Source organism: Ursus americanus, chromosome 14 (genome assembly GCF_024610735.1).
Source record: "Ursus americanus isolate L20-20 chromosome 14, mUrsAme1.1.p, whole genome shotgun sequence".
NCBI lineage: Eukaryota > Metazoa > Chordata > Mammalia > Carnivora > Ursidae > Ursus > Ursus americanus.
The window spans coordinates 27,064,083-27,088,289 of record NC_142140.1 but is presented as its reverse complement, the minus strand read 5'-3'; the positions used below and the strand labels follow the sequence as shown (position 1 = coordinate 27,088,289).

At 43.4% G+C, this 24,207-nt stretch overlaps 1 protein-coding gene across 1 annotated transcript; it reads left to right on the top strand.

The window, feature by feature from the left end:
* Nucleotides 1-2,320: 2,320 nt before the first annotated feature.
* Nucleotides 2,321-16,358, top strand: SNTN (sentan, cilia apical structure protein). Its single transcript, XM_045807518.2, has 4 exons — nucleotides 2,321-2,430; nucleotides 4,646-4,680; nucleotides 11,169-11,308; nucleotides 16,165-16,358. Exons 1-4 carry the CDS (start codon nucleotides 2,321-2,323, stop codon nucleotides 16,321-16,323), a joined length of 444 nt encoding a protein of 147 aa, XP_045663474.1. The 3' UTR covers nucleotides 16,324-16,358.
* Nucleotides 16,359-24,207: the final 7,849 nt, after the last annotated feature.

The following is a 24,207-nucleotide window of genomic DNA, read 5'->3' as shown; positions in this document are numbered from 1 at the left end:
GACTGATGGAGAGATTTTTTTTTAATTTTTTTTCCAGATGGTTCGGCTCCGTGTGTAAACAGCCTAAATGTGCCATGACGTTATGAGATACTGGATTAGGAAAAAATTATGTATCCTCACCTGAACTGTTGACAGATGCTGCTATGTCTTTTTGAGAATGCCATTGGTGATTTGGTCTTCTTCCTCCTCCCTCTGTTCTTCCCCTTTCCCTTGTTCCTCCACTCCTCCTCCTCCTTCTTTCTCTTCTTCTCCTTTAGCTTCATTATGCTGTTTCTTGCCCATGTGTTTGCCCCTCTCTCCTAGTCCATTCTCGGCCCTCCCCTAAGCTCCAGGAGGCTAATTTCTACGGACTCCACATCCAAGGCTGCCTTGCTGCACCCGCCAGAGATCAGCATGTGGGTACTTCTTCCCCACTCTCTCCCTGCTTTGCTGATGTCTAAGCCATGGCCGCCTCCCTTCAACCACAGCGTTGTGAAGTGGCTTTGCTATAAGAATCCATGTGCCACTGGGCTCCATAATACGATTTCTTCTCCTTGCCCCTTTCAGGACTAAGGATGCTAGCAGTCTATTATTGTTGCTAGACTCTGAGTGCCTCAACATCCATGCTTAAGTTTCCTACCCCACCCACTGAGTAATCCTTTCATGGGTGTCCCTGATGCCATCTAACTTAGATTCTGCAACCCACCAGGACAGGACTCTGATGACAACGTCATCTCCAAGGTTATCTTCTCTAGGACTATTATTTGTTGGCTGTCCTCATGTATCACAGTGTTGACTACTTCACCAAAGTTAACTCACTCAGCCTTCACAATAACTCCATGAGGAAGGTATTATTTTGCAGATGAAAAAGTACACCCAGCAGTTTTAAAGATCTTATTTCAGACACAATCAGTAAGTGGCAGAGTCAGAATTCCAACTTAGACCTTTCTACTGTAGAGCCTCTTTTTGACCACTACCAACAGTTCTCCAAAACGGTCCATGTCAGAATCATCTGGAATGTGTGTTACAGATCCAGATTCTGGGAAACCTACCCAGAGCCCTCTGTGAGGAAACCAGCTCTAGGTTTGAACTTGGCAGTGAGATTGGCTCAGGGTTATCACCTTATCCACAAGAGATAATTGCACAGGCTAACTGGCAACCTATGGGATGGGCTGGCATTAAAACTCTGACCAGGATGCCAATAGTAATTAGTGAGGCCAATCAAATTCTGTCTTTCCCCAGTTTAAATGAAAAATGCTAAGGGAATTAGTCAGGGGGTAGAGGGAGGAGAGAAAAGAAAACCCATAAAGGGAGGCAAGCAATGAGAGAGTGACATGGCCATATGGTTCACAGTGACCAGTGATGCAGTAATAAGATAGCAGTGTCCTGGAGCCAACTTGAATCCTGGACAATGGCTATTCTTGGCTTCCATTGAGATCTATCTCCTCTCACCCATCAACTTACCAGTGATCTAAGTAATTGTTGGTCATGTGTTCCCTGAACCAGACTTATCTGAGTTGATACATCCCCTGGTTTTTACAGAAAGAGCTCTAAGCTGACACAAGAGAAGTAGCCTTCCCACCAGGCTTCCTGCACTTATACTGTCCACTTCTATAAACTGTTACTCACATTGAAGCCAGAGTGACTTTTCCAAAAAGTAAATCTAACTTTATTACCCTCTTTGCTTAAAATCCACAAATGCTTTCCCATTCTGTTGACGTGGAGTGAAGATGCCCTCCTGTGGCCTACGAGCTTCTGCGTGGTCTTACCCACCATGACTCCTCTTCCTCCTCAGGTAGAGCTTCACTCCCCATCAGCCTCTCTGGTCCAGACACATTGGCCTTTACCTTCAGTCCCTCCGAATCACCACACTCCCTCCTGCCCCTGAGATAGTACAAGCTATTCCTTCTGCCCACGATGTGGTTCCTTTGGCACTGCACCTACTTAACTCCTGCTCATCATCACATCACTTCCCCAGGGATGCCTCCCTGATCTCCCCGACACCAATCTCATAGCATCCCCTTGCACAGTACTGTTCATGGGTATGACTTTTTCAGATGATCACTTAATATCTGTCTTTCCCACTAAGCTGTCTGTGATCAGGGCCCATGTCTGATTTTGCTCACTGTTGTGTCTCCAGCACCTTGTAGAGTGCCTGCCCTATAGCAGGCACTCAAATGTTTGTTGACTGCATGAATGGTTTAATGTCCACATACAATAACACTAGCAGAAAGCTCTCCTAAAAGTGCCTTACATAGTTGTCATGGAGTGAACGACAACAGTAACAGTGGGCAAGTGACTGTTGCTTAGGAAGGACCAACACACAACAGACGACCAGAGTATGTGTGGCTGCATGCACAGTAGCCGGGACCAGGAACTCCACTTGGAAGGGGACCCCAGTCTTTCTTCAGCCCCAACATCTACTTTAGCACCTAGGAAAATGCCCAAAAGGTCAGTGGCACGTGGATGGCTCTCCTTTACTGAGTTTCATTTAAGCTTGCAGGTGCATTTCCAAAGAGTTCATGTCAACTTGATGGTCAAGATATTGCAGGTTTGGTGCTTGGTACCCACCCCAATCCAGCTTTAAGTTAAATTGCAGAAACAAAGGGAACAAATGGGAGGCTTTAACTGCAAACTGAAAAGATGATATAATTAACACAAATATCTTTGTGTCTTGAGAAACATTCATAAATCAAAATTAGTAAGGATTTTAACTGTACAACAAATTCTTTTAGACTATCCATGACAGAGGGAAACTGTTTCATATCATTCGAAGTATCAAATTATAGCTAATAAATTAAAAATATTCTTTCTCATGTAATTTTATTTAGGAGATGTACTGTAGCTCAAAAAACTTTCTTGAACACTCAACAAGTGCTAGGTAGTACTGTAATAGGTGAGGGGTGGAAGGTTTTGAGATAAATTGCATACCTCTTGCTCTCAAAGGCTTCACAGATTAATGGAGATTACGGCAATAGAATATAACACAGCCAAAAAAAAAAAAAAAAAAGAAAGAAAGAAAGAAACACAAGCCATGTTGCAGGTACACTATATGCAGAGTGAAAAGGTAGTGCATTGTATAAAGAAGATAATAATGGTGCAGAGTTTCTAGAAAATCAAGGGAAACTCACCAAGAAGACTATAAAAGATCTAAAATATCATAGAGTCCTTGGGGTGCCTGGGTGGTGCAATTGGTTGAGTGTCCAATGTTTAGTTGGGGCTCAGGTCGTGATCTCAGGGTCGTGAGACTGACCCCTGCATGGAGCCCTGTGTGGAGCTCCACACTCAGTGTGGAGTCTGCTTCAGACTCTCCCTCCCTCTCCCTCTGCCCCTCCCCTGCTCTCCCTTTCTCTCAAATAAAAATAAATAAATCTTTTTAAAAATATCATGGAGTTCAGCTTCCTAATTTCACAAATAAAAAAAATGAGCCCCCCTCCCTAAGGTGATAAGGTCTTGATGCAGAATTCAGATCTTGAACCCAAAAGTTTCCATTAAGGATTTGTCAAAGATGTCACCAAGTACTATTGTTCTTACTGGCATTCTCAAAAACCATTCCAGCCATTGTGGGTTGAAATATCAAGCAAATTTGATCTGCAGTTTGTAAGGGAGTGAGGTACATCTTCCTGCCTCCCATCTGGCCCCTGATCCAATCTCTTCTGATCTATCAGGTGAAATAACTTCCCCAAATGCAAATCTGACCATGCCATTGCTCTTTATTGAATTCCCTCTTTAAAATCTGTTTTCTGTACTAGACTTTAAGCCCTAGGAGTGCAGGAACATGTCTCTCGGTCACAGATGCACCCCCGCCCAGCTCAGCACCTAGAGTCTCAGGTAGGCTAAGCTACTGGAACAAATAAACAAACTTCCAATCCTTAGTGTTTTATGACACAAAAGTTATTGTTTTTTTCTTTTTTGTGTAACAGTGTGGAGCCAGGGCTCCAGGTCTGTGGCAGATTTACTCCATGTAGCCACGTAGGGGCCAGGGATGGTGGTGATGCTTGTGGTTTTAACGTGTGGCTTCGCAAGTGTCCTGGATAATGTCTATGTTAGTCAGATGGAAGTGGGAAAGACAGAGAAGAGCTTACATGGAAGATGACCACACCTTTCTGCTCCTTTTCCACTTGAGGGACTTCAGTCCTGTGGTGACACAAATGCAAGAAAGACTAGGATATGGGCTAGACACACTTGAACACTTCTTTACTACGTGGCAAGGAGCAAAAGGGGCTTGAAAGACAGATGACTGCTCCACTAGAGGGTTCACTGAAGGTTTACTGAAAATAAATTAATTTTTCAATCATTGTATTGCTTTACTTAATTTTTTAAAAGATTTTTTAATTAATTAGTTGATTAATAGCATGTGTGAAAGTGCTTTACTTTATTTTTTAAAAGATTTTTTAATTAATTAATTGACTAATTAATAGCATGTGCGAGCAGAGAGAGGGACAGAAGGAGAGGGAGACAAAGAATCCGGAGCTGACTCTGCAGTGAGTGCAGAGCCCAACACAGGGCTTGACCTCATGACCCTGAGATCATGACCTGAGCAAAAATCAAAAGTCCCACCATTAACAGACTGAGCCAGCCAGGTGTCCCTGTATTGCTTGACTTTAGATGCAGAAATAAACACCCAAGCTCCCAAATCATTATTTTTCTTTCATTTTGTTGGCAGCATTTCAATCTCGAAACAACTGGCTTCAATAAAAGGTAAGACAAGGGGTGACTGCGATGTACGTATTTCTCCTCTGCCGTGAGAGCACACAAGGAATTAAAAACAACAGGACATCAAAGAATGCCAGAGATGTGAGGGAACTTGTGGATACATCATCAAATATTCATCATGTTCTTTTTAAAGATTTGAGAACTAAGGTCCAGTGATAGGAATGAGTTTGCCCAAACTTAGCCCATGCGAGGCCAAGCTAAGATGAAAATATGGATCCTCTGATTCCCTAATTCAGGGTGCTGCCCACCCTCTCTAGGGGAAGCATTCCCAGTACGTCCAGAGCAAGACCACCAATACCCAACTCATGAATGGTCATCGGACTCAGGACGCAATCAACCCCCGACTGCCTCTGTGGGTGGAGTGAAAACACAGTGTGGCCACCTCACAAAACGTAAATATATGCCCTCAAAATTCAATTTTATAGGGAAAATATTTTTAGAGCTAACAGTATGGCCATGGAAAGAACCATATAAGAAAAAAAAAACCACTCATACACTTGGATCATGATCGAATTCCCAAATCTGTGGCTTTAAAATGTCTACAGAATAAGAAGCACAGATCGATACTTACTATTTGTTTTTCCTCCTAGATGGCTGGCCAATGCCTCCAAAGGAGACTCTGTATTTTTACTTAAATAAATGTCCATCATGATGAAACTATTATTTTTATAGTATCACAATAAGAAACCCATGATTTCTGTTTTACAATTTACACAACTTTGGATGCTTTTGATAATGTCCCACTACATGGCTAATACACCTTATCCCTTCTAAGAGGTTGAGGGGGGTTGTAAGTCTCTCCATCACCCTCACTGCCCCTGAACACACACACACACACACACACACACACACACACACACACACACACACACACCATTCCCAGCACCAGACTTGTTACATTGGACTGCTGGGCCACATTTATTCCCATGCCTTAAAAAAAACACAGGATGAACAATGGCTCATCTTCCCAGAATGTGCTTTATTCAATGGCAAGTAGTTTTAAATGTTATCCATTGAAATAAGATGTGGATGGAGCATGGAATAGAGGTCAGTATGAACCCCCATTTCCTCTGCTGGCTGCTTGGGCCTGTGCCCTTGATCTCTTAAGGGTGGGAATAGAGGATGAGGACATATTTGCCACTAGCATCCAAAGAGTTTTGTAGCAGGGAAGTTGGAGAAGTGCTAGCATGTTGGGGAAACTACTGACCTAGAGAGAGAAGAACAGAGACCTGGTGTTTAGTCCTGCCACATACTACAGGTGTGAACCTGGACAAACTGCTTCTCTCCGACGGGTCTTCATTTCTCCATTTGCAAAAATAACTAATATTAGGAAAATTTCTAAAACAAGGTGATTCTGACACCTTGCCACACTGAGAATTGGTTTCTATTACACTGGAGTGTCAGGAACTCCCTAGATCTAATGTTTGGAGCTGAGTGCCACATTTCAGGTCAGGTGAGGGGAAAGAGGCAGACGATGGTTCTGACATTCCACTCAGCTCCGCCCAACACACATACACCGAGGCCTACAACCCGCCAGGGCCTGGGAACAAGCATAGAGATAAATGACATGCAGTAACTGCCCTCGGGAGCAAGTCTAGAACGCTCTGTCCAGGGCAGCAGCCACCAGCCACATGTAGATGTTGAGCATTGAAATGCGCTGTAAGTGTAATCGTCAGTGTAAAGTCAGACTTTAGAGACTTAGTAGAAAAAGGTATAGCATATCTCAATAATCTGTTTAGATTGATCACATGTTGAAATATTTCTGATACACTGGGTTAAATAGAATTTCATGAAAATGATTTTGTATGTTTCTTTTCACCCTTTTAACGCGGCTACCAGAAAGATTCGATTATCATTATGGCTCACATGACATTTCTTTTGGACAGCTCTGGTCTCGAAGGAAATTTAGACAGATCAACCGTGTTTTAGTGTGAGGGTTATGGTAAGTTTACATTCAGGGAAGTAGAGAGACACAAAGGAGGGACCCATTGCCCAATCTGGGGGTTTGGAAAAGGTCCTACAGAATACACTGCCTGAAAAACACTACGGAAAGGCAGCATGCATCATGCTGAGGGACCAGACTGGCTGTGTGACCTTGAGCAAGCTACTGACCTTTGCGAGCCTCAGTTTCCTTCCTTATCTATTCCTATATCGATACGCAGGAACCCACCTCTGAGGGCTGGTGTATGAGTTAGTGAGTCAAATCCCGTGCATCCCAGGGAGGAATGGCTAGCTAGCATGCAGAATCCTAGCCCCGTAATCCTTCACTACAATTGTCTTCCAGAACGCAAGCACCAAATTAAGAAATGCCTTCTTGATACTGCTCACTGTTCCATCCCCAGAACTAGGACAGAGCCTGGCAATAAGTATTTGCCAAAAAATACTTGCTGGGAGAACAGAGTAAGGGACTACACACAGTTTAGTATTACTAAACCATGAAAAGTGAGGTAGGAAATAGCAGGAGAGGTCGACATGAAGTGCCCGCTTTAACACCCTCTCTCACACGCCTCTTCCAGAGGCAAGAAAGGTGATAAAAGATGCCAAAAGAGAAACATCGACCCCTTGGGTTTTTAATAGGACTTAGCCCTTTACAATATGCTTTCACATATTTGCTCACAACTCTGTGAGGCAGACAGGGCAGGTATTAAAAGGCAACATGCCGAGTTTATTAAGGGAAGAATCCAACCATAAAAACAGGAAACCAAAACATCTCTCAAAGTATCGTGAGTGTTGGTAGGAAAACCAGAGCACGTTGTTATCTTTTATTTGTAATATTTGCTAGCTCACTTTTTACCATGAACATACACTATTTCATAGTCACGGGGAAAAGGACTGCTGGGCTTAAAAGAATGGTGGAGAAGGAAGAAGAGTTGGCTTGTCCAGATGGAGTCCCCATCTAGAATGCAGACAGGCCTGAACTTCCTTGTGGGGGCTGGACAATATCTGGATTCCACAGCCTCCGTGGAGATGGCCTTACAAAGAGATACTCAAAAGTGGCAGGTCTTTCTATGGTCTTTGAAGTCAGACAGACTTTTAAATCCTTCATCTGCCACTTCTGAGCAACATGACCTTAAAACTCTTAATCTCTCCATGTGTCAATTTCCAATATGTAAAATTGAGACACAAATAGTACCTACCTCTATGGGTTTTACTAAGCATTAAATAAGATTATGCTTGGAAAGCATCTGGCACAGAGTAAACAAGGAAGGTGTCTGTCGTTATTTGCAAGCTCACTCCTGGCTTGCAAATATACCCCTTCCTCACCAGAAAGGCAGAGCCTGGAGAGCAAGAGGCTACTGTCCCCCATGACCCAGTAGAGCATCTCATACTAAAGCCTTCCCAAATTATTCTTGGTTATTAATTAATAAATCAGCTGGCCAAAATTACAGAAGGAATATTTACCGCTTAAGGAATTAAGATATTACCTCTAAGCAATTTGCTTCTTAAAGAGAGAATAAATAGAGTTCATTCTTCAGCTACTTAAATTCAAGGTTACCACCTTATAGCATCCCACCACCACCTCAAACACACAAGCTAGAAGAATATGCTCATTTCCTGGGACCTTGATGAGCAGCAAAGGGCTGGGTAACTGAGGAGAATCTCAATTCTAACTGTGAGTTTCAGGGATGTGGCAGAGACTAAGGGAAGAGGTGATTAAGGATGGGGAGAGAAAGAGGTAAAAATCAAATTCAAAGAAGCAGGGAATGTTCTGAGGCTGGAGCTCAAGGCTAGATGGAGGGCCGGCCACCGGACAAGCAGACACAAGTGGGAAAGGTCAGGTACAAGCCATAGGAAGTGAGACTGGGAATCAGAAACTAGGGAGGAAATCAGGCAGTAAGAAGCTGAGGACACAGGCTTAGCAGACATTCATCCAACAAATATATGTGAAGCCCCTACAATGGACCAGGCATTATTCTAAATACCACAGGTTCCACAGAACCCAAGACAGAGAGGAAAAAAAAAAAAAAGAAAGAAAGAAATCTCTATCTTCATGAGGCTTATTTCTTCCACATGGATTCAAATTCAAGCTCTGCCACCACTCACTAGGAGCATGCCCTACCATCCTCTCTTCACCTATAAAGTGTACGATAATGGAGATACATACTGTTCCTGAACTGGAAAAGTCGACATAGCAAAGATATCAATTCCCCTCAAATTTCTCTTAAGGCTTACAGTAAGTCCCATAGAGACCCAGAAAGGAAAAGGGCCTAGAAGAGCCAAAATTATTTTGAAAAAGAAGGAAGTGGGGAGCTCACTGTCCCCCATGTTACAGTTTACTCTGTGGCTATGGGAATCAAAACAGTGTGTTGCTGACAGAGGGTCAGATGCACAGATCAATAGAACAGAATAGGGAAACCAGAGACTGACCCACAAAAAGATGCCCAACTGATTTCTGACAAAGATGCAGAATGATTCGGCGAAGGAAGGATAGTATTTTCCACAACTGATGCAGAAGCAATTGGTCATCCACATTAAAAAAAAAAACAGGAACCTCCGCCTAAGTCTCATACCTGGTACAAAAAAGAAACTCAAAATGGATCATGGATTTAAATGTAGGCCATAAAATTATAAAACTTTTCATTTTATGTAGGATGAATCTTCCATAAGAGGAAAAATTGGTAAATCAGACTTCATAAAAAATTAGAAACTATTCCTCCACAAAAGAGCTCAATTGAAAGGATTAAAAAAAACCAACAATTGACAGACTGGGAGAAAATATTTGCGAAGAAAAGTCTGATTCCTTTCCAGGGGCTGTAAATCCTGCGTGGGTCAGTCTCACCTCCTTTCCTTTTTTTTTAAGATTTTATTTATTTATGTGACAGAGAGACAGCCAGAGAGAGAGGGAACACAGCAGGGGAGTGGGAGAGGAAGAAGCAGGCTCCCAGTGTAGTAGCCCGATGTGGGACTCGATCCCAGAACACCGGGATCACATCCCGAGCCAAAGGCAGACGCTTAACGACTGCGCTACCCAGGCGCCCCTCGCCTCCTTTCCTAATCAAACACCCTTCTAGGTTCCCACCACAGCTGTCTCCTCCCAGCTCCCACAACATGCCAGACTCCTTCTGCTGAGCCTTCACGTTGTCTGCTCCCTGAGCCTGGGACATTCGGCACAGCCCTAATCCCAGCCTGACTCTCCCCCACAAGGCTTTTACAGGGCAGGATCCTTCTCATCCATTAGGTCTTAGCGTAAATGTTCGTCTACTCAGAGACCTCCAAGGCCAGCCATCTAAGTAGTTTTCCTCCCAGGTGTATTTCTTTTATTTTTTCTGTCTCTGTGCCTTCTTTGCTTCATACATCGCAAGTTGTAAATATGTACAATATATATGCATACGGACCAATAATAATCAAATATATATATAAACAAATATATATACATTCTCCTCTTGATTATTGCTTATTTCTCTCTAGACTGTAAAGTATATTGTAAGAGGGCAGAGGCCACAGCTGGTTGTGTCACCTCTGGGTGCTGAGTGCTTAGGGAAATGTCAGAAGTATAGTAAGTGCTCAATACAAAAGTTCTGTTATTCTGTCTGATCATCATTCTTTGTATCCACGATCGTTGCACATCACCCGGGCTAAAAGCTGTAAGATTTTATTTTTCTTTCCTTTTCTTCTTCTTCATTCATTAAACGGCATATACAAGCACCTACTGTGTAGCAGGAATTTGTGCCGCTGGGAATACCGTGAGAAAGAAAGGCAGGATCCCTGGTCTCATGGAACTTGCATTTTAGTTGAGAAGAAAGACCATTACAAATGCAATAACTGTAATATGTGAGAAGTTCTACAATACTGGATGTGCTAGGGCCTAAGAGGACAGAGAACAAATGAGTTTTCTCCACTGTACCTTGTGCAATTCTCAGTGTTCACTGGGTGCTATCCAGGGGAAAGGAATGAGTTAGCACCACCCTTTCGAGGAGTTTAAACCAGAGAAAGCAGCTGGGAAATCACTATGTCTGAGGCTGAGTCAAAGGGGGTCCCTTACCCATCATGATATCAAAGAGCTTGCTTTGGATGCCATCCTCCTTTATCCCACTGACATGAGGTGATGCTTTGATTGACACAGAACATAAATTCCACAAGAGCAGGACTTTGTCTTATTCAATGTGGCACCCTCAATGCCAGAGACTGAACCTAGCGCATAGTAGATACCGCTTGAATATTTTACAGGTCAGACAACCAACGTTGAGAGAGGTGAGGTGTTTCCCAAGGTCACATGACAAACAGGTGAGAAATCTCATCCTAATTCTACTAATTTTTATTGCTCCTGAAGAAACTTTGGTTTCCTGTATTTAAAGATCTAGGCCCAGATATCCCTACCTCCCACTCCCAGGGAGAGGGCAAAGAATTCAAGGACAGGGCCACACTGACATACATCTTCCAACCCTGTGTCCCCTGGTTCCCTTGGAAAACATAACCCCATGTCTGGGGAAGAGTCATTCCTATCCTAGACTATGTCATTTCTTCCCTCACAGAACTCAAGAAGGGCTCAGATCTGGAAAAAGCCATTGCCACTCTCGCTCTGATTTTCAGAAACTCTTCTGACCCTGACGGTAAACTTGGAAAAGCTACTGCCAAAAATCTGCTCCAAACCCAGTTTAGGAATTTCACAGAGGTGAGTGAATTAACAGGTATGAAGAAACAGGGGCCATGCCCTAATGGTGGGTCCAAAGAGCCAACAGTCATGTTGTTTTATTCAACGAATGTTTGATGAATATGTACTATATGCCAGGAAGTGAGCTGAGCACTGGAGTTAAGACAATGGACAAGCTAACAATCCAGCCGAGCAGAGAGACATGCTTAAAAAGTAATCAGAAATATTCAAATAACCATGAAACAGTAGAACATGCACTGAAAGAGTAAAACAGAAGGATCATCTTGGGGCAGTTGATCAAAGAAGCACTCCTGGAAAATAAAGGTATAGCTGAGATCTGAAGAATGAGCAAGAGTTTAGTAATGCAAAGGAGGTGGGTGGGGGCTGAGAATGATAGCATTGCAAGCAAAGGGAATGGTATATGCAAAGCGGGTAAGGCAAGTCAAAGACCTGGGAGGGCTGGGAAGTAGTTGGCAAGAAGGGAGAGGAAAGTAAGGGGCACTAGGAGATAAGGCTGAGGAGGTAGACAGAAGCCAAATTATAGAGGCACAGTCTGAGGGCAGGAGGAAGCCAGGCATGGTCTCTAAGTCCAGGACTCAGAAGTTACACCACCTGCAGATGGAATTGGGATGGGGTTTGGGGAGAGACAAAGAGAGAGTGTGAGGAAGCATCCAAACCATGGACAATGATGGCTGGGACTAAGATGGTGAACAGCAGAGACATCTGGAAGGTGGGATGAACGGGATCTGATAACTGATTGGCTGTAGGGTTGAAGGACAGGAGGAGCAAATGATGATACTTTACTTTCCAACTTTGGGAAGAAGTGGGTGCTGGCCTTATTCCCACAGAAGACAAAGATCGGAGAATAAGCAGATTTGAAGTGAGGTGGGGTTGGGGGAGACGTGATGAGTTCCATTAGAATGTGTCAGTTTTAAGAAGTCCATAAAGCATGCCAGAGGAGAAACAGAGCAACAGGACATATGACTTGGGAGGTCAGAATAAAGATTTGTGTTGGCAATTAAGAAGTCAGAGTTAGCAGCAGATAGAGTCACTGACCTAAATTACGTACAGGCATACTCCCCAACCTTTAGTCACTTGAATACCACCTTCAGAATTTTTCCCATATCTGCCTACAGCCTGTATGATAATTTACTTAGAACTTTTTTCTTTAACTCTCTACTTAAATAAATTTATAGGAATACTTTAGCACTATTGTAAATGTTAATTCAGTGGGTAGAAGTGGAAGGTAGTAAAAGAATAGATGACTTTTAATTTGTATTTAATATTTATTCCTGAATCACCTAAAACTGTATTACATTCTACAAGCATACTTTGGGAAATGCTGGCCTAGGGGAAATTTGTAAAAAGAAAAGAAGGGCTCATGCAGTCTAGACCACCAATATTTATTGGTAGGCAGAGTAAGAGAAAACTTAAAAGAAAGCAGTCTCTAAGATGCTATGTGTGTCCTGAGATATTAAAAATATATGTATTATCATTCCATTAAAATATAAATGTATGGGCTTTTGTATATGACAGTTATATCAAAAATGTCATCCACTGGGGGAAGCTGGGTCAAAGAGACAACTTCCTGTGAATCTTTGATGATTTCAAAAGACTGTGAGAAATCAACCTTGGGGGGTGCCTGGGTGGCACAGCGGTTAAGCATCTGCCTTCGGCTCAGGGCATGGTCCCGGCGTTCTGGGATCGAGCCCCACATCAGGCTCCTCCGCTATGAGCCTGCTTCTTCCTCTCCCACTCCCCCTCCTTGTAGTCCCTCTCTCGCTGGCTGTCTCTATCTCTGTCAAATAAATAAATAAAATCTTTAAAAAAAATAAAAAGAAAAAGAAATCAACCTTGGTTTTGGATCTACGAATAAGTGATTTTCTAAAAACCCAATTTCATTGAAACAGAGACTAGAATGGTGGTTGCCAGGGGCTGGGGGAGGAGGGGGGAAGTGAAGTGATATAGGTCAAAGGGCACACGTGATCAATTACAAGAAGAATAAGTATCATTTGTATTATTCCTTGAATTTTTTTTTTAAAGAAAGGCTTTTCAGCCAGAATTATCACGCAGAATTTGACAAGTGGTAAAATGTTCTAAGGAGTCTTTAAGGAAGGCGTGGCTGAGTAAATCCTATAACATTTGCCTACATCAGAGGCCTAAAGAAATGACAAATTCCAGAGAGAAAAAAGGCCTCCTAACTGGCGGCTGGGCAAATCCTCAGAGAGTTTTAACAAGCATGAAAATGAGCACCTAGCAGAGGGGTCATTCTGATGTACAGCCGTCCCCCCTGAAGTGTGTGGTTAGTTCCCGCCCGTGGATGCCTGAACCCGTGACAGAACGGAACCTTCCACAGACTGCTCTTCCCTATGCACCCGGGCCTATGATAAAGTTTCATTTATAAATTAGGCACAGTAAGAGAGTCACAATACAATAATGCAACAGAACAGCTCTAACAATATGCTCTAGTAAAATACATGTGAATGTGGTCTTTCAAAATACCCTGCTGCACGGTACTCACCCTTCTTGTGACCACGTGGGATGACAAAACGCCACGTGACTGAGACGAAGGGAGGTGAGCGACGTGAGCCCTCTGACCTCAAGCAAGGCTTCCATTGTCCTCCTGATGATTGGTCAGAGGCAGAATGGTCGCTCAGGGTTTGCAGTTAACGCGGGGACCTGAAACTCCGCGAGATCTCCGATAAGGGGAGGGGCGCTGCTGTAATTCATTACCCTGTCTGAGAACAGCCGAGGGAAACGTTAAAGCCAAATCCTTCGGAGAGACGCCCTCAACGTCGGGTCCCTCAGGGCAGGCTACACTCGAGAAAGGTAGCCAATTCCTGGATTTCCCGGCCTCCTACGCAGTCCTGCCCTCTGCTCCACATGAGAGGCACCGGAAAGCAGAAACCACATTTCAGGGGACCACAGGGGACTCAGGGGCATTCTCGGTATTAATAGCAACAAGCTTTACCTCACAGGGCAAACGTGCAGAGCAGTGTCAGAATGTTGCCTTCGACCCAGCACGCAGCTCGGTGAGATTCCGTAAGGCAGGCAGGGGGCCCCCGACTCCGTGGCTAAAGATGACAGCCCCGTGGTTCCTAACTGGGCTTTCTCCGGCATCCCCATGTGAAGTTCTCTGGTAAATGGAGGGGGATCTTTTGGCTGAGGCCTGGGTTCTGAGGGGAACATGTCCTTTCTTATAAGCCTAACATAATTTGGGGGGGATCTGGACCGTCTATAGACAGTCAGATATAATAAAACTGGGCATTTAAATGCACTGTTAAGAAGATACAAAAAGAAGGGGCTCCTGGGTGGCTCAGTTAGTTAAGCTTGGGCTCTTGAATTTGGCTCAGGTCCTGATCTCACAGCTTGTGAGATAAAGCCCCTCTAGGGGCTCCCTGATCAGCCGGAGTCTGCTTGGATATTTTCGCCCTCTGCCCCTCCCCCACTCATGGGGGGGGTGTCTATGCACGCGCGTCCTCGCGCTCTCTCTGTCTCTCTCTCAAATAAATAAATATATCTTTTTTAAAAAAGGAAAGAAAGAAAAAAAAGAAAAAGAACATACAAAACAAGATGGCTGGTCAGGCCCCAAGAAGTCTGGACCTGGGTCAGCTCAGGTGCTCCTCCAATATGCAGGAAAAAAGAGAGATCTGGAACACCGGAGTGGCTCAGACCATTAAGCCTCCAACTGTGGCTCAGGTCGTGATCTCAGGAAACTGGGATCGAGCCCTGTGGTGGGTCCATGCTCAGTGGGGCATCTGCTTGAAGATTCTCTCCCTCTCCCCCTGCTCCTGCTTGCTCTCTCTCCCTCCCTCTGTCCCTCAAATAAATTTAAAAGAGAAAAAGGAGACATCTACAGCCATGTCTGGCTGTAGTGTGCCATTCCACCAGTAATCCTGTCTCTGCCTTGGATCTGACCCTTTCAACATAGCACTGAACTGTCTTGAAATGAGGCAGGGGAAGCTCCTTTCACCCTCACTGTTAGGTGTGACCTCCTGAGAGAAACAAGAGCTTAGAAAAACAAGAATGGTCTAGGCTGTAAGAGGAATGTATCATCATTCCTAAAGGGCCTTAGTCATTGCTGTGATGGCTTTTTACAGCTAGCACATGGGTGAGCATTTGGGGTTGAACTAAATGGAAACATAGCTCAGAATAACAGAGAATCGAATGACCTTAATGTTTTTAATGCCACTCGGGAAAATAGGCTCACAAGCTGTGGTTGGAAACTAAAAAGCCTCTCTGTGTATGTACTACTCCTATGTTTTCTTTCAATCTGTTTATGAGGGCTGTGGACTTGGGGGTGATTTATGATCAAACTAAATGCTGAACAGTTTTCCAAAGCGCAGACTTTATATTAGTGTTTTTTATTTCATATTTCTGGACAATTTTATTGTTCAGTGCAACATAGAATGAATACTTCCCATAACAGAGATTATATTTTTAAAAAGCAAAGAGATTATATTTTGAAATTCTGAAAATGTAATGTATCTGAGTTTCTAGAGAGGCAGATAGCTTAGCGGTTGAGTGTGGTCTCCAGGGTCAGAAAGCCAAGACTATGAATTCTGGCTCCATACCAATAGCTGCCTAGGTGGGGGCAAGTTACTTAACTCTCACTGAATCTCTGGCGCTCATCCATAAAGTGGGGAAAATAATAGAATATCCAATAAGGTCACCATGGAAATTCAGTGAAATAACCCATGAAAAGATTTAACACAGCCCTCAACTAGTAGCACTAGTAGCAACTTAACATGATATTGTTAATAGCATGTCATAAAATGTTACAGCAACATGTTAATAACATGTTTCTTATTGCTTGTTATCTGTAAAACAGATGTGGCAAAATGAATTTGGTTTTCACTTTTTCTTTATTCTCACAGGGACAAGAAACCAAACCCAAATACAAGGACCTTCTTTCTGAACTCGACGAGCACACTGAAGATAAGCTTGATTTTGAGGATTTCATGATTTTGCTCTTAAGCATCGCCATAATTTCAGATTTGCTACAAAATATATGGAGTGTAAAAATCATGAATTAAATAGCTTTAAATATGCAGTTAGACAAAATAATGGCAGTAGACAGTGTTAAATGTTTAAAGATTTTTTCCATTTTATTTTTAATTAATTGAGCCTCCTGATAATGAATCTGGAATTGCCTGGGATGGTTCCGATTGCTAATATTTAGATCCAACGTAACTCCAAAAGTATACGCATACTCTTCAGGATGTTTGAATAGTGTAGTGTCTGGGTGCTTTACAATCGGATAGATTTGATAACACTGAATATCAAATTACTTTTGCTTAGTCAGTAGTGACTTAGAACACTTTCCTTATAGTCATCGACTTATTCATTCATTCATTTATTAAGTGATGTTTGTTGAGCCTGTACTTGATGGTACTGCTGAAGATACAGTAATGAACTAGCTATATAATCTATGCCCTCAGACATGCCTGCAGAGAAGTCTAGCAGAAGAGGTGGACATTTAACAGTGTATTAGTCAATTGCATATACAGTATAATTCTAACTATGATAAGGGCTTCAGGATACTAAAAGAGTTTTTCACCTGACATGGGCTCAGAGGTCAAAGAAACTTTGACACTCTGTAAAAGGCAAAACTACCCAGAGGGGAGAGAGATTGGTGGTTACCAGAACTGTGCGTGGGAAGTGAAGTTGTTCATAATGGGCATGAAGGAACTTTTAGGGGGGATGGCAATGTTTTATATCTTGATTGTGGTGGTTACATGACTGCACACATTTGTCAAACTCTTTGAAATGTACACTAAATAAAAAGGACGAATTTTGCTGTATGTGAATTATACCTAAATAAACACGACTTAAAACCAAAACACCCCAATATCATTGCAATGTCTGTCAACTTTTGTAGCCAATCAATAACTTTCTGAGAATATCTTCTAGAAGTGGGTATGTTCAAGGACCCACATCTCCTATGTCCATGCCCGTGTTCCTGAGTTTAAATCACACACACACACACACACACACACACACACACGTCAATGCCTGAGCCTTTGAGACAGACTTTCACAAAGTCTTTTACTCATTGTAAAATTACTGTAACTTCCAAAATCCCTCCCCCTTATCTTGCCTTTTCTTCCTAGCTCAACACTATAAGCCTCACGTACATATGCAAAGAAACCCTTTCAGGAGGGAGCTCTTCACTCCTGGTCTCACCCTGCAGTGTTTCCAATCCACCAAGACCCGATTCCTTGGCCCTTTCCACTTTCCAAACCTCAGACATTCTAAGCGTGAGAGTTTCCATACCATGTAAGAAAAAGCTCCAAACTTTACCCTCGATCACCATTTTAACAGGAAGTACAGGTGTTCAACGGGGCTCATTCTAAGTGCCAGGCACCCTTTTAGGGGCTTTACAAATATTAACTCATTTAACCCCCATAACAACACTCTGAGGTAGGTATTAGTATTATCATCTTACAGATGAGGAAACTGCAAGACAGGTTTTGATTTTTCCAACGTCACGTAACTGGCAGGTTTGAGAGTTTTCCTCCCTCTCTGTGGATATTGCTAATTTTGTTTTAATATTAGACTTCATCATGAGCAATAATATAATAATTCAACAGAAATAACTGTGCACATTTCAGGCACGGTGCAAGAAAGAGGCACCAGCTGGGTCCTGGGGAACCATTTGGCATCCCTCAAATAGAACTCTGTGGGCTGCTCTCCCTCAAAGCCCTTTGTATCCTAGTCACAAGTAGCTGAATATGGCAGCCTTGGTGACCAATGAAAAGGTCAAATTCACACCTTTCAGAGAAGGGAAAAAGAGGTGCTGGCCAATGGTGTGATGAGGAATCTTGGAGCCATTCCAACCCTCTGGGATCCAAGTAAGAATTTTTGAAAATCCATCCCAGATGGGAAGTCACGCTCCTCTGGGGAAGATATCAATTATAGAATCTATTTTAGCTTGATGCAAAGAATGAACACAGAGCCAAAGCACGTGAAGCACTAGTGACAGATAAATAAATGAGCATGGTGCTAAGACACTAGATCACAAAGGCCTCCCTCGCTTCTTGGTGCTAGTCCCAGAAGCACGAGTTCTACTCTTAAGACAGAGGTGCCATCTTGAAATGTTACTGGTCATCGGAGGTGGGATTATGAATGCAAATCTGTCCTGGGTTTTCTTGGTTGCAAGGAACAAAACCCATTCAATCACACACACATACATAGACACACACACAAAGGATTAAGGGAACGGTTGTATTTATCACAGGGACATATAATGAAATGAAATTTCAGAGAATGCAATTAATGTGCACAAAATACTGGAAGCAGTTATAGAAAGCAAGGCCAAGATTTCGTGCTTATTTTCTCTTAAACGAATTGGTTTCTTGCCTCTGCATATGTCTACATGTGCTCATTATTATGCATTCTCTCCCTCCTTCCCCTCCACCCATGCTCCCTCATTTTCATTTCTATCCCAATCTCTAACTCCTTTTTTATCTCCATCTCCCCACCAGTTCTTTTTGCTTCTTGGCACAAGAGCAAACCATGTCCCCATTGCTAACTTCTCCTCTCTCCTTAAACGCTCAACAGACACTCAGTAGCAGCTCAGAAACCCAATCCCAATCGAGAGAGAGAGAATCTGATTGTCTGCATTTAAGGAGGGACTTTTGATCTAGTTGTCTGCATTTAGAGAAGCAAATCACACACCCACACTGCAGGGACTTTGGGAACTGAGTCTTTGCAAAGTATATGGGCAGGTTCTCAAAGAAAGAAGGGAGGAGCTGGGGAAGAAATGATCGACAGGGGAAATTAACAAAAATCTCTAATACAAAATCTGTAACTTGGACTCGAAGGTAATGTTATTTGCTTCTCAGGTATGAGCTCAGTAAAAGGTCTTGATGGAATAATCTCATTTGTTATTCTAAGTGAAACCTTTCTTGCATTGTCACTTTATAAAAGGAGCTAACCTGAGCCTCCCTGGGAAGTTTTCCTGTGATTAAATATAGTTAAAATATTCCTATCCAAGAGCTGCAAGTACCCTTGCAATTTGGTGAGTGTGACAGAAACATACCCAGTCCTAGAACCCCTAATTTTCTTTATTCTAGTGTCTAAAAATGGGTCCAAGTATGAGATCAGGAATCGTGCTTTAAATAGTCCTTTGTAAGAAAGGGGAAAAGGGCTGGAAGCAAACCAACAGCAATCCTGCCCATCAGCTGACCTTCAGCATCAGCAGAGCTAATGAGTGCTCTTGGGGAGACCAGTCTACTGAACCCAGAAAGGTTGTGACCCAGAGAATTCAAGGGGAGGTTGTGACCCAGAGAATTCAGGCCTGAAACATGTATTGCACCATTCTCCTTTCCACTAATTCCAATCTAGGCCACGCGGATTCACATCTCTCTTGGATCCTCTGGGGGTACAATTGTGCATAATCAAATTCTGGAGGTGCCACGGGATAAAGTGGGTCTCGGCATTTCCTCCCCTCCAGCACATTTGAGGAATACCATGCAGTCTTTTTACAAGTTTTCAAAACTTTATCCACAATTCTGAATGTAAAGAACAGTGAACATATTGATGTTTTTTCATAGTCATTTGCTGACAAAATATGAACTCTACCTAAAGAGAGGCTTCCTGTGGTCTTGATTTCCCCCACTTTGTGTGAGTGTTCAGACTGTGTCGTGGGGAAGGCTATGCCCCTAGAGAAATCATCGACCCAGAGAAGTGGACTAGACAGACAGAGGACCCGGACTCTGGTCCAAGCTTTGCCACCACCAGCTGTGTGGCTCTGAGAAAGTCCTCCACCTTTTTCGAATGAGCCTTGTGTTTTCCCAAATACCAATCTGGCATCAGAATGAGACCAGCTTTCTTAAAGACGTTACTGTGAGACTCAGAGAAGCACATGAGTACTTCAGGGATATGAACACAGCCTGTATGCATGTGTCCTCCTTTTTACTTGGTCTGGTTCTAGACGAATTGTTATGAACAGCTGCCCCCGATAGAGCATCTACTATACCCAAGTACTGCCATTCGGTCTTTTACCTAATCCCCCAAACAACTGTAAGATACTATCATCTCCATCTCATACAAGAGAAGGAAACGGAAGAGGTACTTCCGGTCGCATAGCAATAAGGGGCAGATAAAACCCGGGATAGCACCCCACGCCTGTACTGTGCCATGGTCCTACTCCTTTCTGTGATCCCGTGAATGGGATGTAAAACCACTCACAAAGAGCTTCTCCGTGATGTGACAATCATACCCAATTACAGCAAACTGTCCTCCAAAGTAAGAGGGAAGAGGAAGCGGCCACAGCCCCAGTGTGGAGCTCCAGAGCCCAAAGGGACTCAATCAGAGCGAAAGCAGAGAAGCAGTAACAATAAAACATGTCTTTCCTTGCCTCCCTCTGTACTTTAGGTTTAATTTTCCAGGGAATTCTTCCTTCGGAGGAAAGCAATGGAATTTTTGCATCCGTGCAGAATGCAGCCCACGGACTTTCTTGAATAAAGTGCAAATGACAGGCAGGAGGCCAGGGGAGGAGGGGAGGGTATCTTCCCAACAATGGCATATGCAGGAATGGCGGCAGAAATCCTGACGTGGGGTCATAATCATGAGTGTCCCTCTGAGTTCTGCTGCCGCTCCCCTCCTCTCCGGGTTTCAGGTTCTCTCTGACTTGGTAAAAGAGGGCACTGTGACCAGATGTTCCCTAAAGTTCCTTCCCAATCTGATAGTCTTTCGTGCAAACCAAGAGTTTTTAAAAAGAAGATTATAGCAAGGTGCCAGTGAGCATACGGACACATTTTAATTATTTAAAAATCTGTCTCTTTTGTTCCTCTTTGCTACCTTTTGACCTTGGCCATCTGCGGCAAAGCCCAATACATGCAGAGCTATCAGGACAGTAAGCCAAAGATGTCTGAAAAAAAAAAAGAGAGAGAGAGAAGAACAAAAAAAGCAGATGTTTTCCCCGTTTTTAAGATTAAAAACAGGTACACATACTTTATACATGTTTTGTAAGTGCTACATAAACCCACAATTCATGTGGCTATTTACTGGCCTGTCAGATCTTTAAAAGCAGGAGCCCAGCCTGTCTTGTATAGTATCCCGAACACCCAGAACAGCACCTAGAGTATAGTAGCTACTTGGTGAGTCTTGAAGGAACAAATCATGAATTAACGAGTCCTTCTCAAACAGAAGAGGTGCAAAGGGGAACATTAAAATATTTGCTTAGATGGGGATCGATGTCATACTGGGGGAAAAAAAACCCCACAGCTTGCTCTAATGTTAGATGGATGACCTGGGTCTTATTATAAAGTCTGTGCTCATTTTAAAAATTGGTGAGAATGAAGATTTAGTTTAAGATGGCTCTCACCCTGGTTTAGCTCAGAACCAGTAAATAAGCAGTGCAGAGAATATTCTCGAGATCAAAGACACAGAGCCTGAAGTGTCCCCATTGAGTAGGGGCCAGTGAAGCCCACACAGAGTGGACCATCCATTAGGACAGAGGAGCCCAGAACTTGGAACCACCCGCCAGCTGTGATTATCTGGAAGCAGAGCCACGTGATCAGACCTTCGGCATCTTACTGATTTTTGGACCTCAGCCAGCCCAGCCATTTTTTTCAAGGCACGTGTTTATGTATAAGATAAAGCCACTTCGAAATTCAATGATTTGTCTTTATATTCAAAGTAACTTCACCAGCTTCATCTGCTTCTCATTCTAGTATTTTGTCCTTCTTTACCTTAAGGGTATACTTCGACCTCAAACAGATTTAAACCCCACAGTGGGACGGATGAATCCTGGGAAATTTGTGGACCTTTTACCAGGAGAGACAGATGCCTCAGAGTCAGGACAAGGGCACATTTGGTTGTAAGGGCGATTTATCTCTACCAGCCTGTAAACTGGCTGCTTTCTCAAAAGCTCTCTTTTTGAAAGAAAGAATGCTGTAAGTACTGGGGGCCTCCGAAGGGCTTAATGAAAATCAATAATGAAGTTAAAAGTGGGGAAAGGAGAACCACAAGGAGGTTTCTAAAGGACCTTCAATTTCTCTGACACTTTGGTCTTCAAGGAAAGGGCTTTGATTCCCTGTGAAAAGCGTGCGTGGAATAGGAAGACATTGAACTGCAGAGTCATGTGGCTCATGAGCTGTTCCTGCTAGATTTCCCGCCACCAGCCCCCTTCCCTGAAATCAGGATGGGAGGAGAGGTGAAGAATGAAAATCATTTCTAATCTTTGAGGTGCCATGTGTGAGTGAACTGGGGTTTCTGGACTCTTGGCATCCTTTTTAAATTAAGATAGAGAGGAATAATTGGGCTGAGAGAGGAGGGAGGCTTTCGACTATACCCTGAGGCCACAAACAAAACCAACTCTGATCTTCATTTCAACTGTTCCGAGTGATTTGGGGCTGGGGCCAAAAGCTCTGGAAGAGCGTGTCATCAGAGCAATCGCATCAGTCGCTCCTGGAGCAGCTTAGTCTACAAACTGAGAGTCTTAGTCGTGCGTGCGCCCTGAGGTCGGCCGATGGTTTGCACTCACTGGCATGTTCAAAACCAGCGTCTGTTCTGAATACTCTGTGCTCATGCCATACTGGTTACATTCTTTTTTTTTAAGATTTATTAATTTATTTGAGAGAGAGAGAGAGAGAGAGAGCAGGGGGAGGAGCAGAGAGAGAGGGAGAGAGAATTCTGAAGCAGACTCCCTGCTGAGCACAGAGCCCTGCGCGGGGCTCAATCCCATGACCCTGAGATCATGACCTGAGCTGAAATCATTTAACTAACTGACCCACCCAGGCGCCCCCAAGTTAAATTTTTGGAATATCACCCTGTAGCAGGCCATGCTGATACTCAGCCCATATCTTCTCAGCACAGCCGAGTTCAGCTGTAACCTCAGTAGACTATTTCCAGCCCACTGACAACATCTTACCGCAGGTACACGAGTTTCTCTTTCCCGGAGCCCTGGGAGCTTGCTATGCAGCAGACAGGGGACACCGGGGTGTGCATCAGAGTTCAAATCCCAGGGGCAACTCTCAGTCAATGGTGGGGGGAAGTCTATGGCTGAATCCTTCAGCCTTCCCACCCAATGATTATGAGACAAATCCAGCAGAAGTTACCCCGGTGAAGTTCAGTCCCAGTTACCTACGGTGGTCGTCTACCCATTAACACACCTTTATTGTCCTTTCTCTTGCCTTAATTCATTTTCCCACTTTCCTCAATTCTGCTTCCTGAGACTGCCTGTCTATAAGCTTCCTGCACTGGACTCCTTGTCTCAGGGTCTGCTTTGGGGAGGAATCCAAACTGAGAAAACCCCTCCCCTGATTCCTACCACCGAGAACACCATTTTGCATGTCATAAGACTTCAAGAAGTACTTGTGGTTGTCTTGGGAAATCTACCTAGTGATAATTTTAGGCATTCCATGGAATCCTTTAGGAGACGATTCACAATGGGAGCTCATGAATTAGAGAAGATAAAATAGGCCCTTTCTTCCAAGAAGAGGAGCAGCGCATATGGGAAAGCAGGAACACGTGTGGTAAATGCAGGGAAAGGCTATCGTTCTGTGTGCCTGGGACTCAAGACAAATGGTGGCCAGTGAGACAAGAAATAGGTCTCCATCAATTCTCCCTCCCGTTGACTCATTTTCTTTGAGTTATGGCAGTAAAAGAAAGGTTCAATATAAAATTGAGCTCAACTTCAAGTTAAACAGGAAAGGAAGACTTTATTCCAGACTATTAGAATAATCCTGAAGGACTATTAATGTCTACATAACACTCTTGAGGAGTTTCTTGTCTGGGTCAAAGGTCAGCAAACTTTGTCTTTAAAGGGCCAGATAATAAATATCACTGGTTTTGCATGCCATCCAGTTTCTGTCACAACAGCTCAGCTCTGTTGTTGTATCGTGAAAGCAGTGATAACCAATACACAAATAAATGGCAGTGGCTGTGTTCCAATAAATCTTTATTTGCAA

Coding starts and splice junctions, on each gene's coding strand:
- SNTN (XM_045807518.2), top strand. CDS start 2,321: ATGTGTGGCTGCATGCACAGTAGCCGGGACCAGGAACTCCACTTGGAA. Junction 2,431..4,645: donor CCTAGGAAAATGCCCAAAAG/GTCAGTGGCACG, acceptor TTTTGTTGGCAG/CATTTCAATCTCGAAACAAC. Junction 11,309..16,164: donor AGTTTAGGAATTTCACAGAG/GTGAGTGAATTA, acceptor TTATTCTCACAG/GGACAAGAAACCAAACCCAA.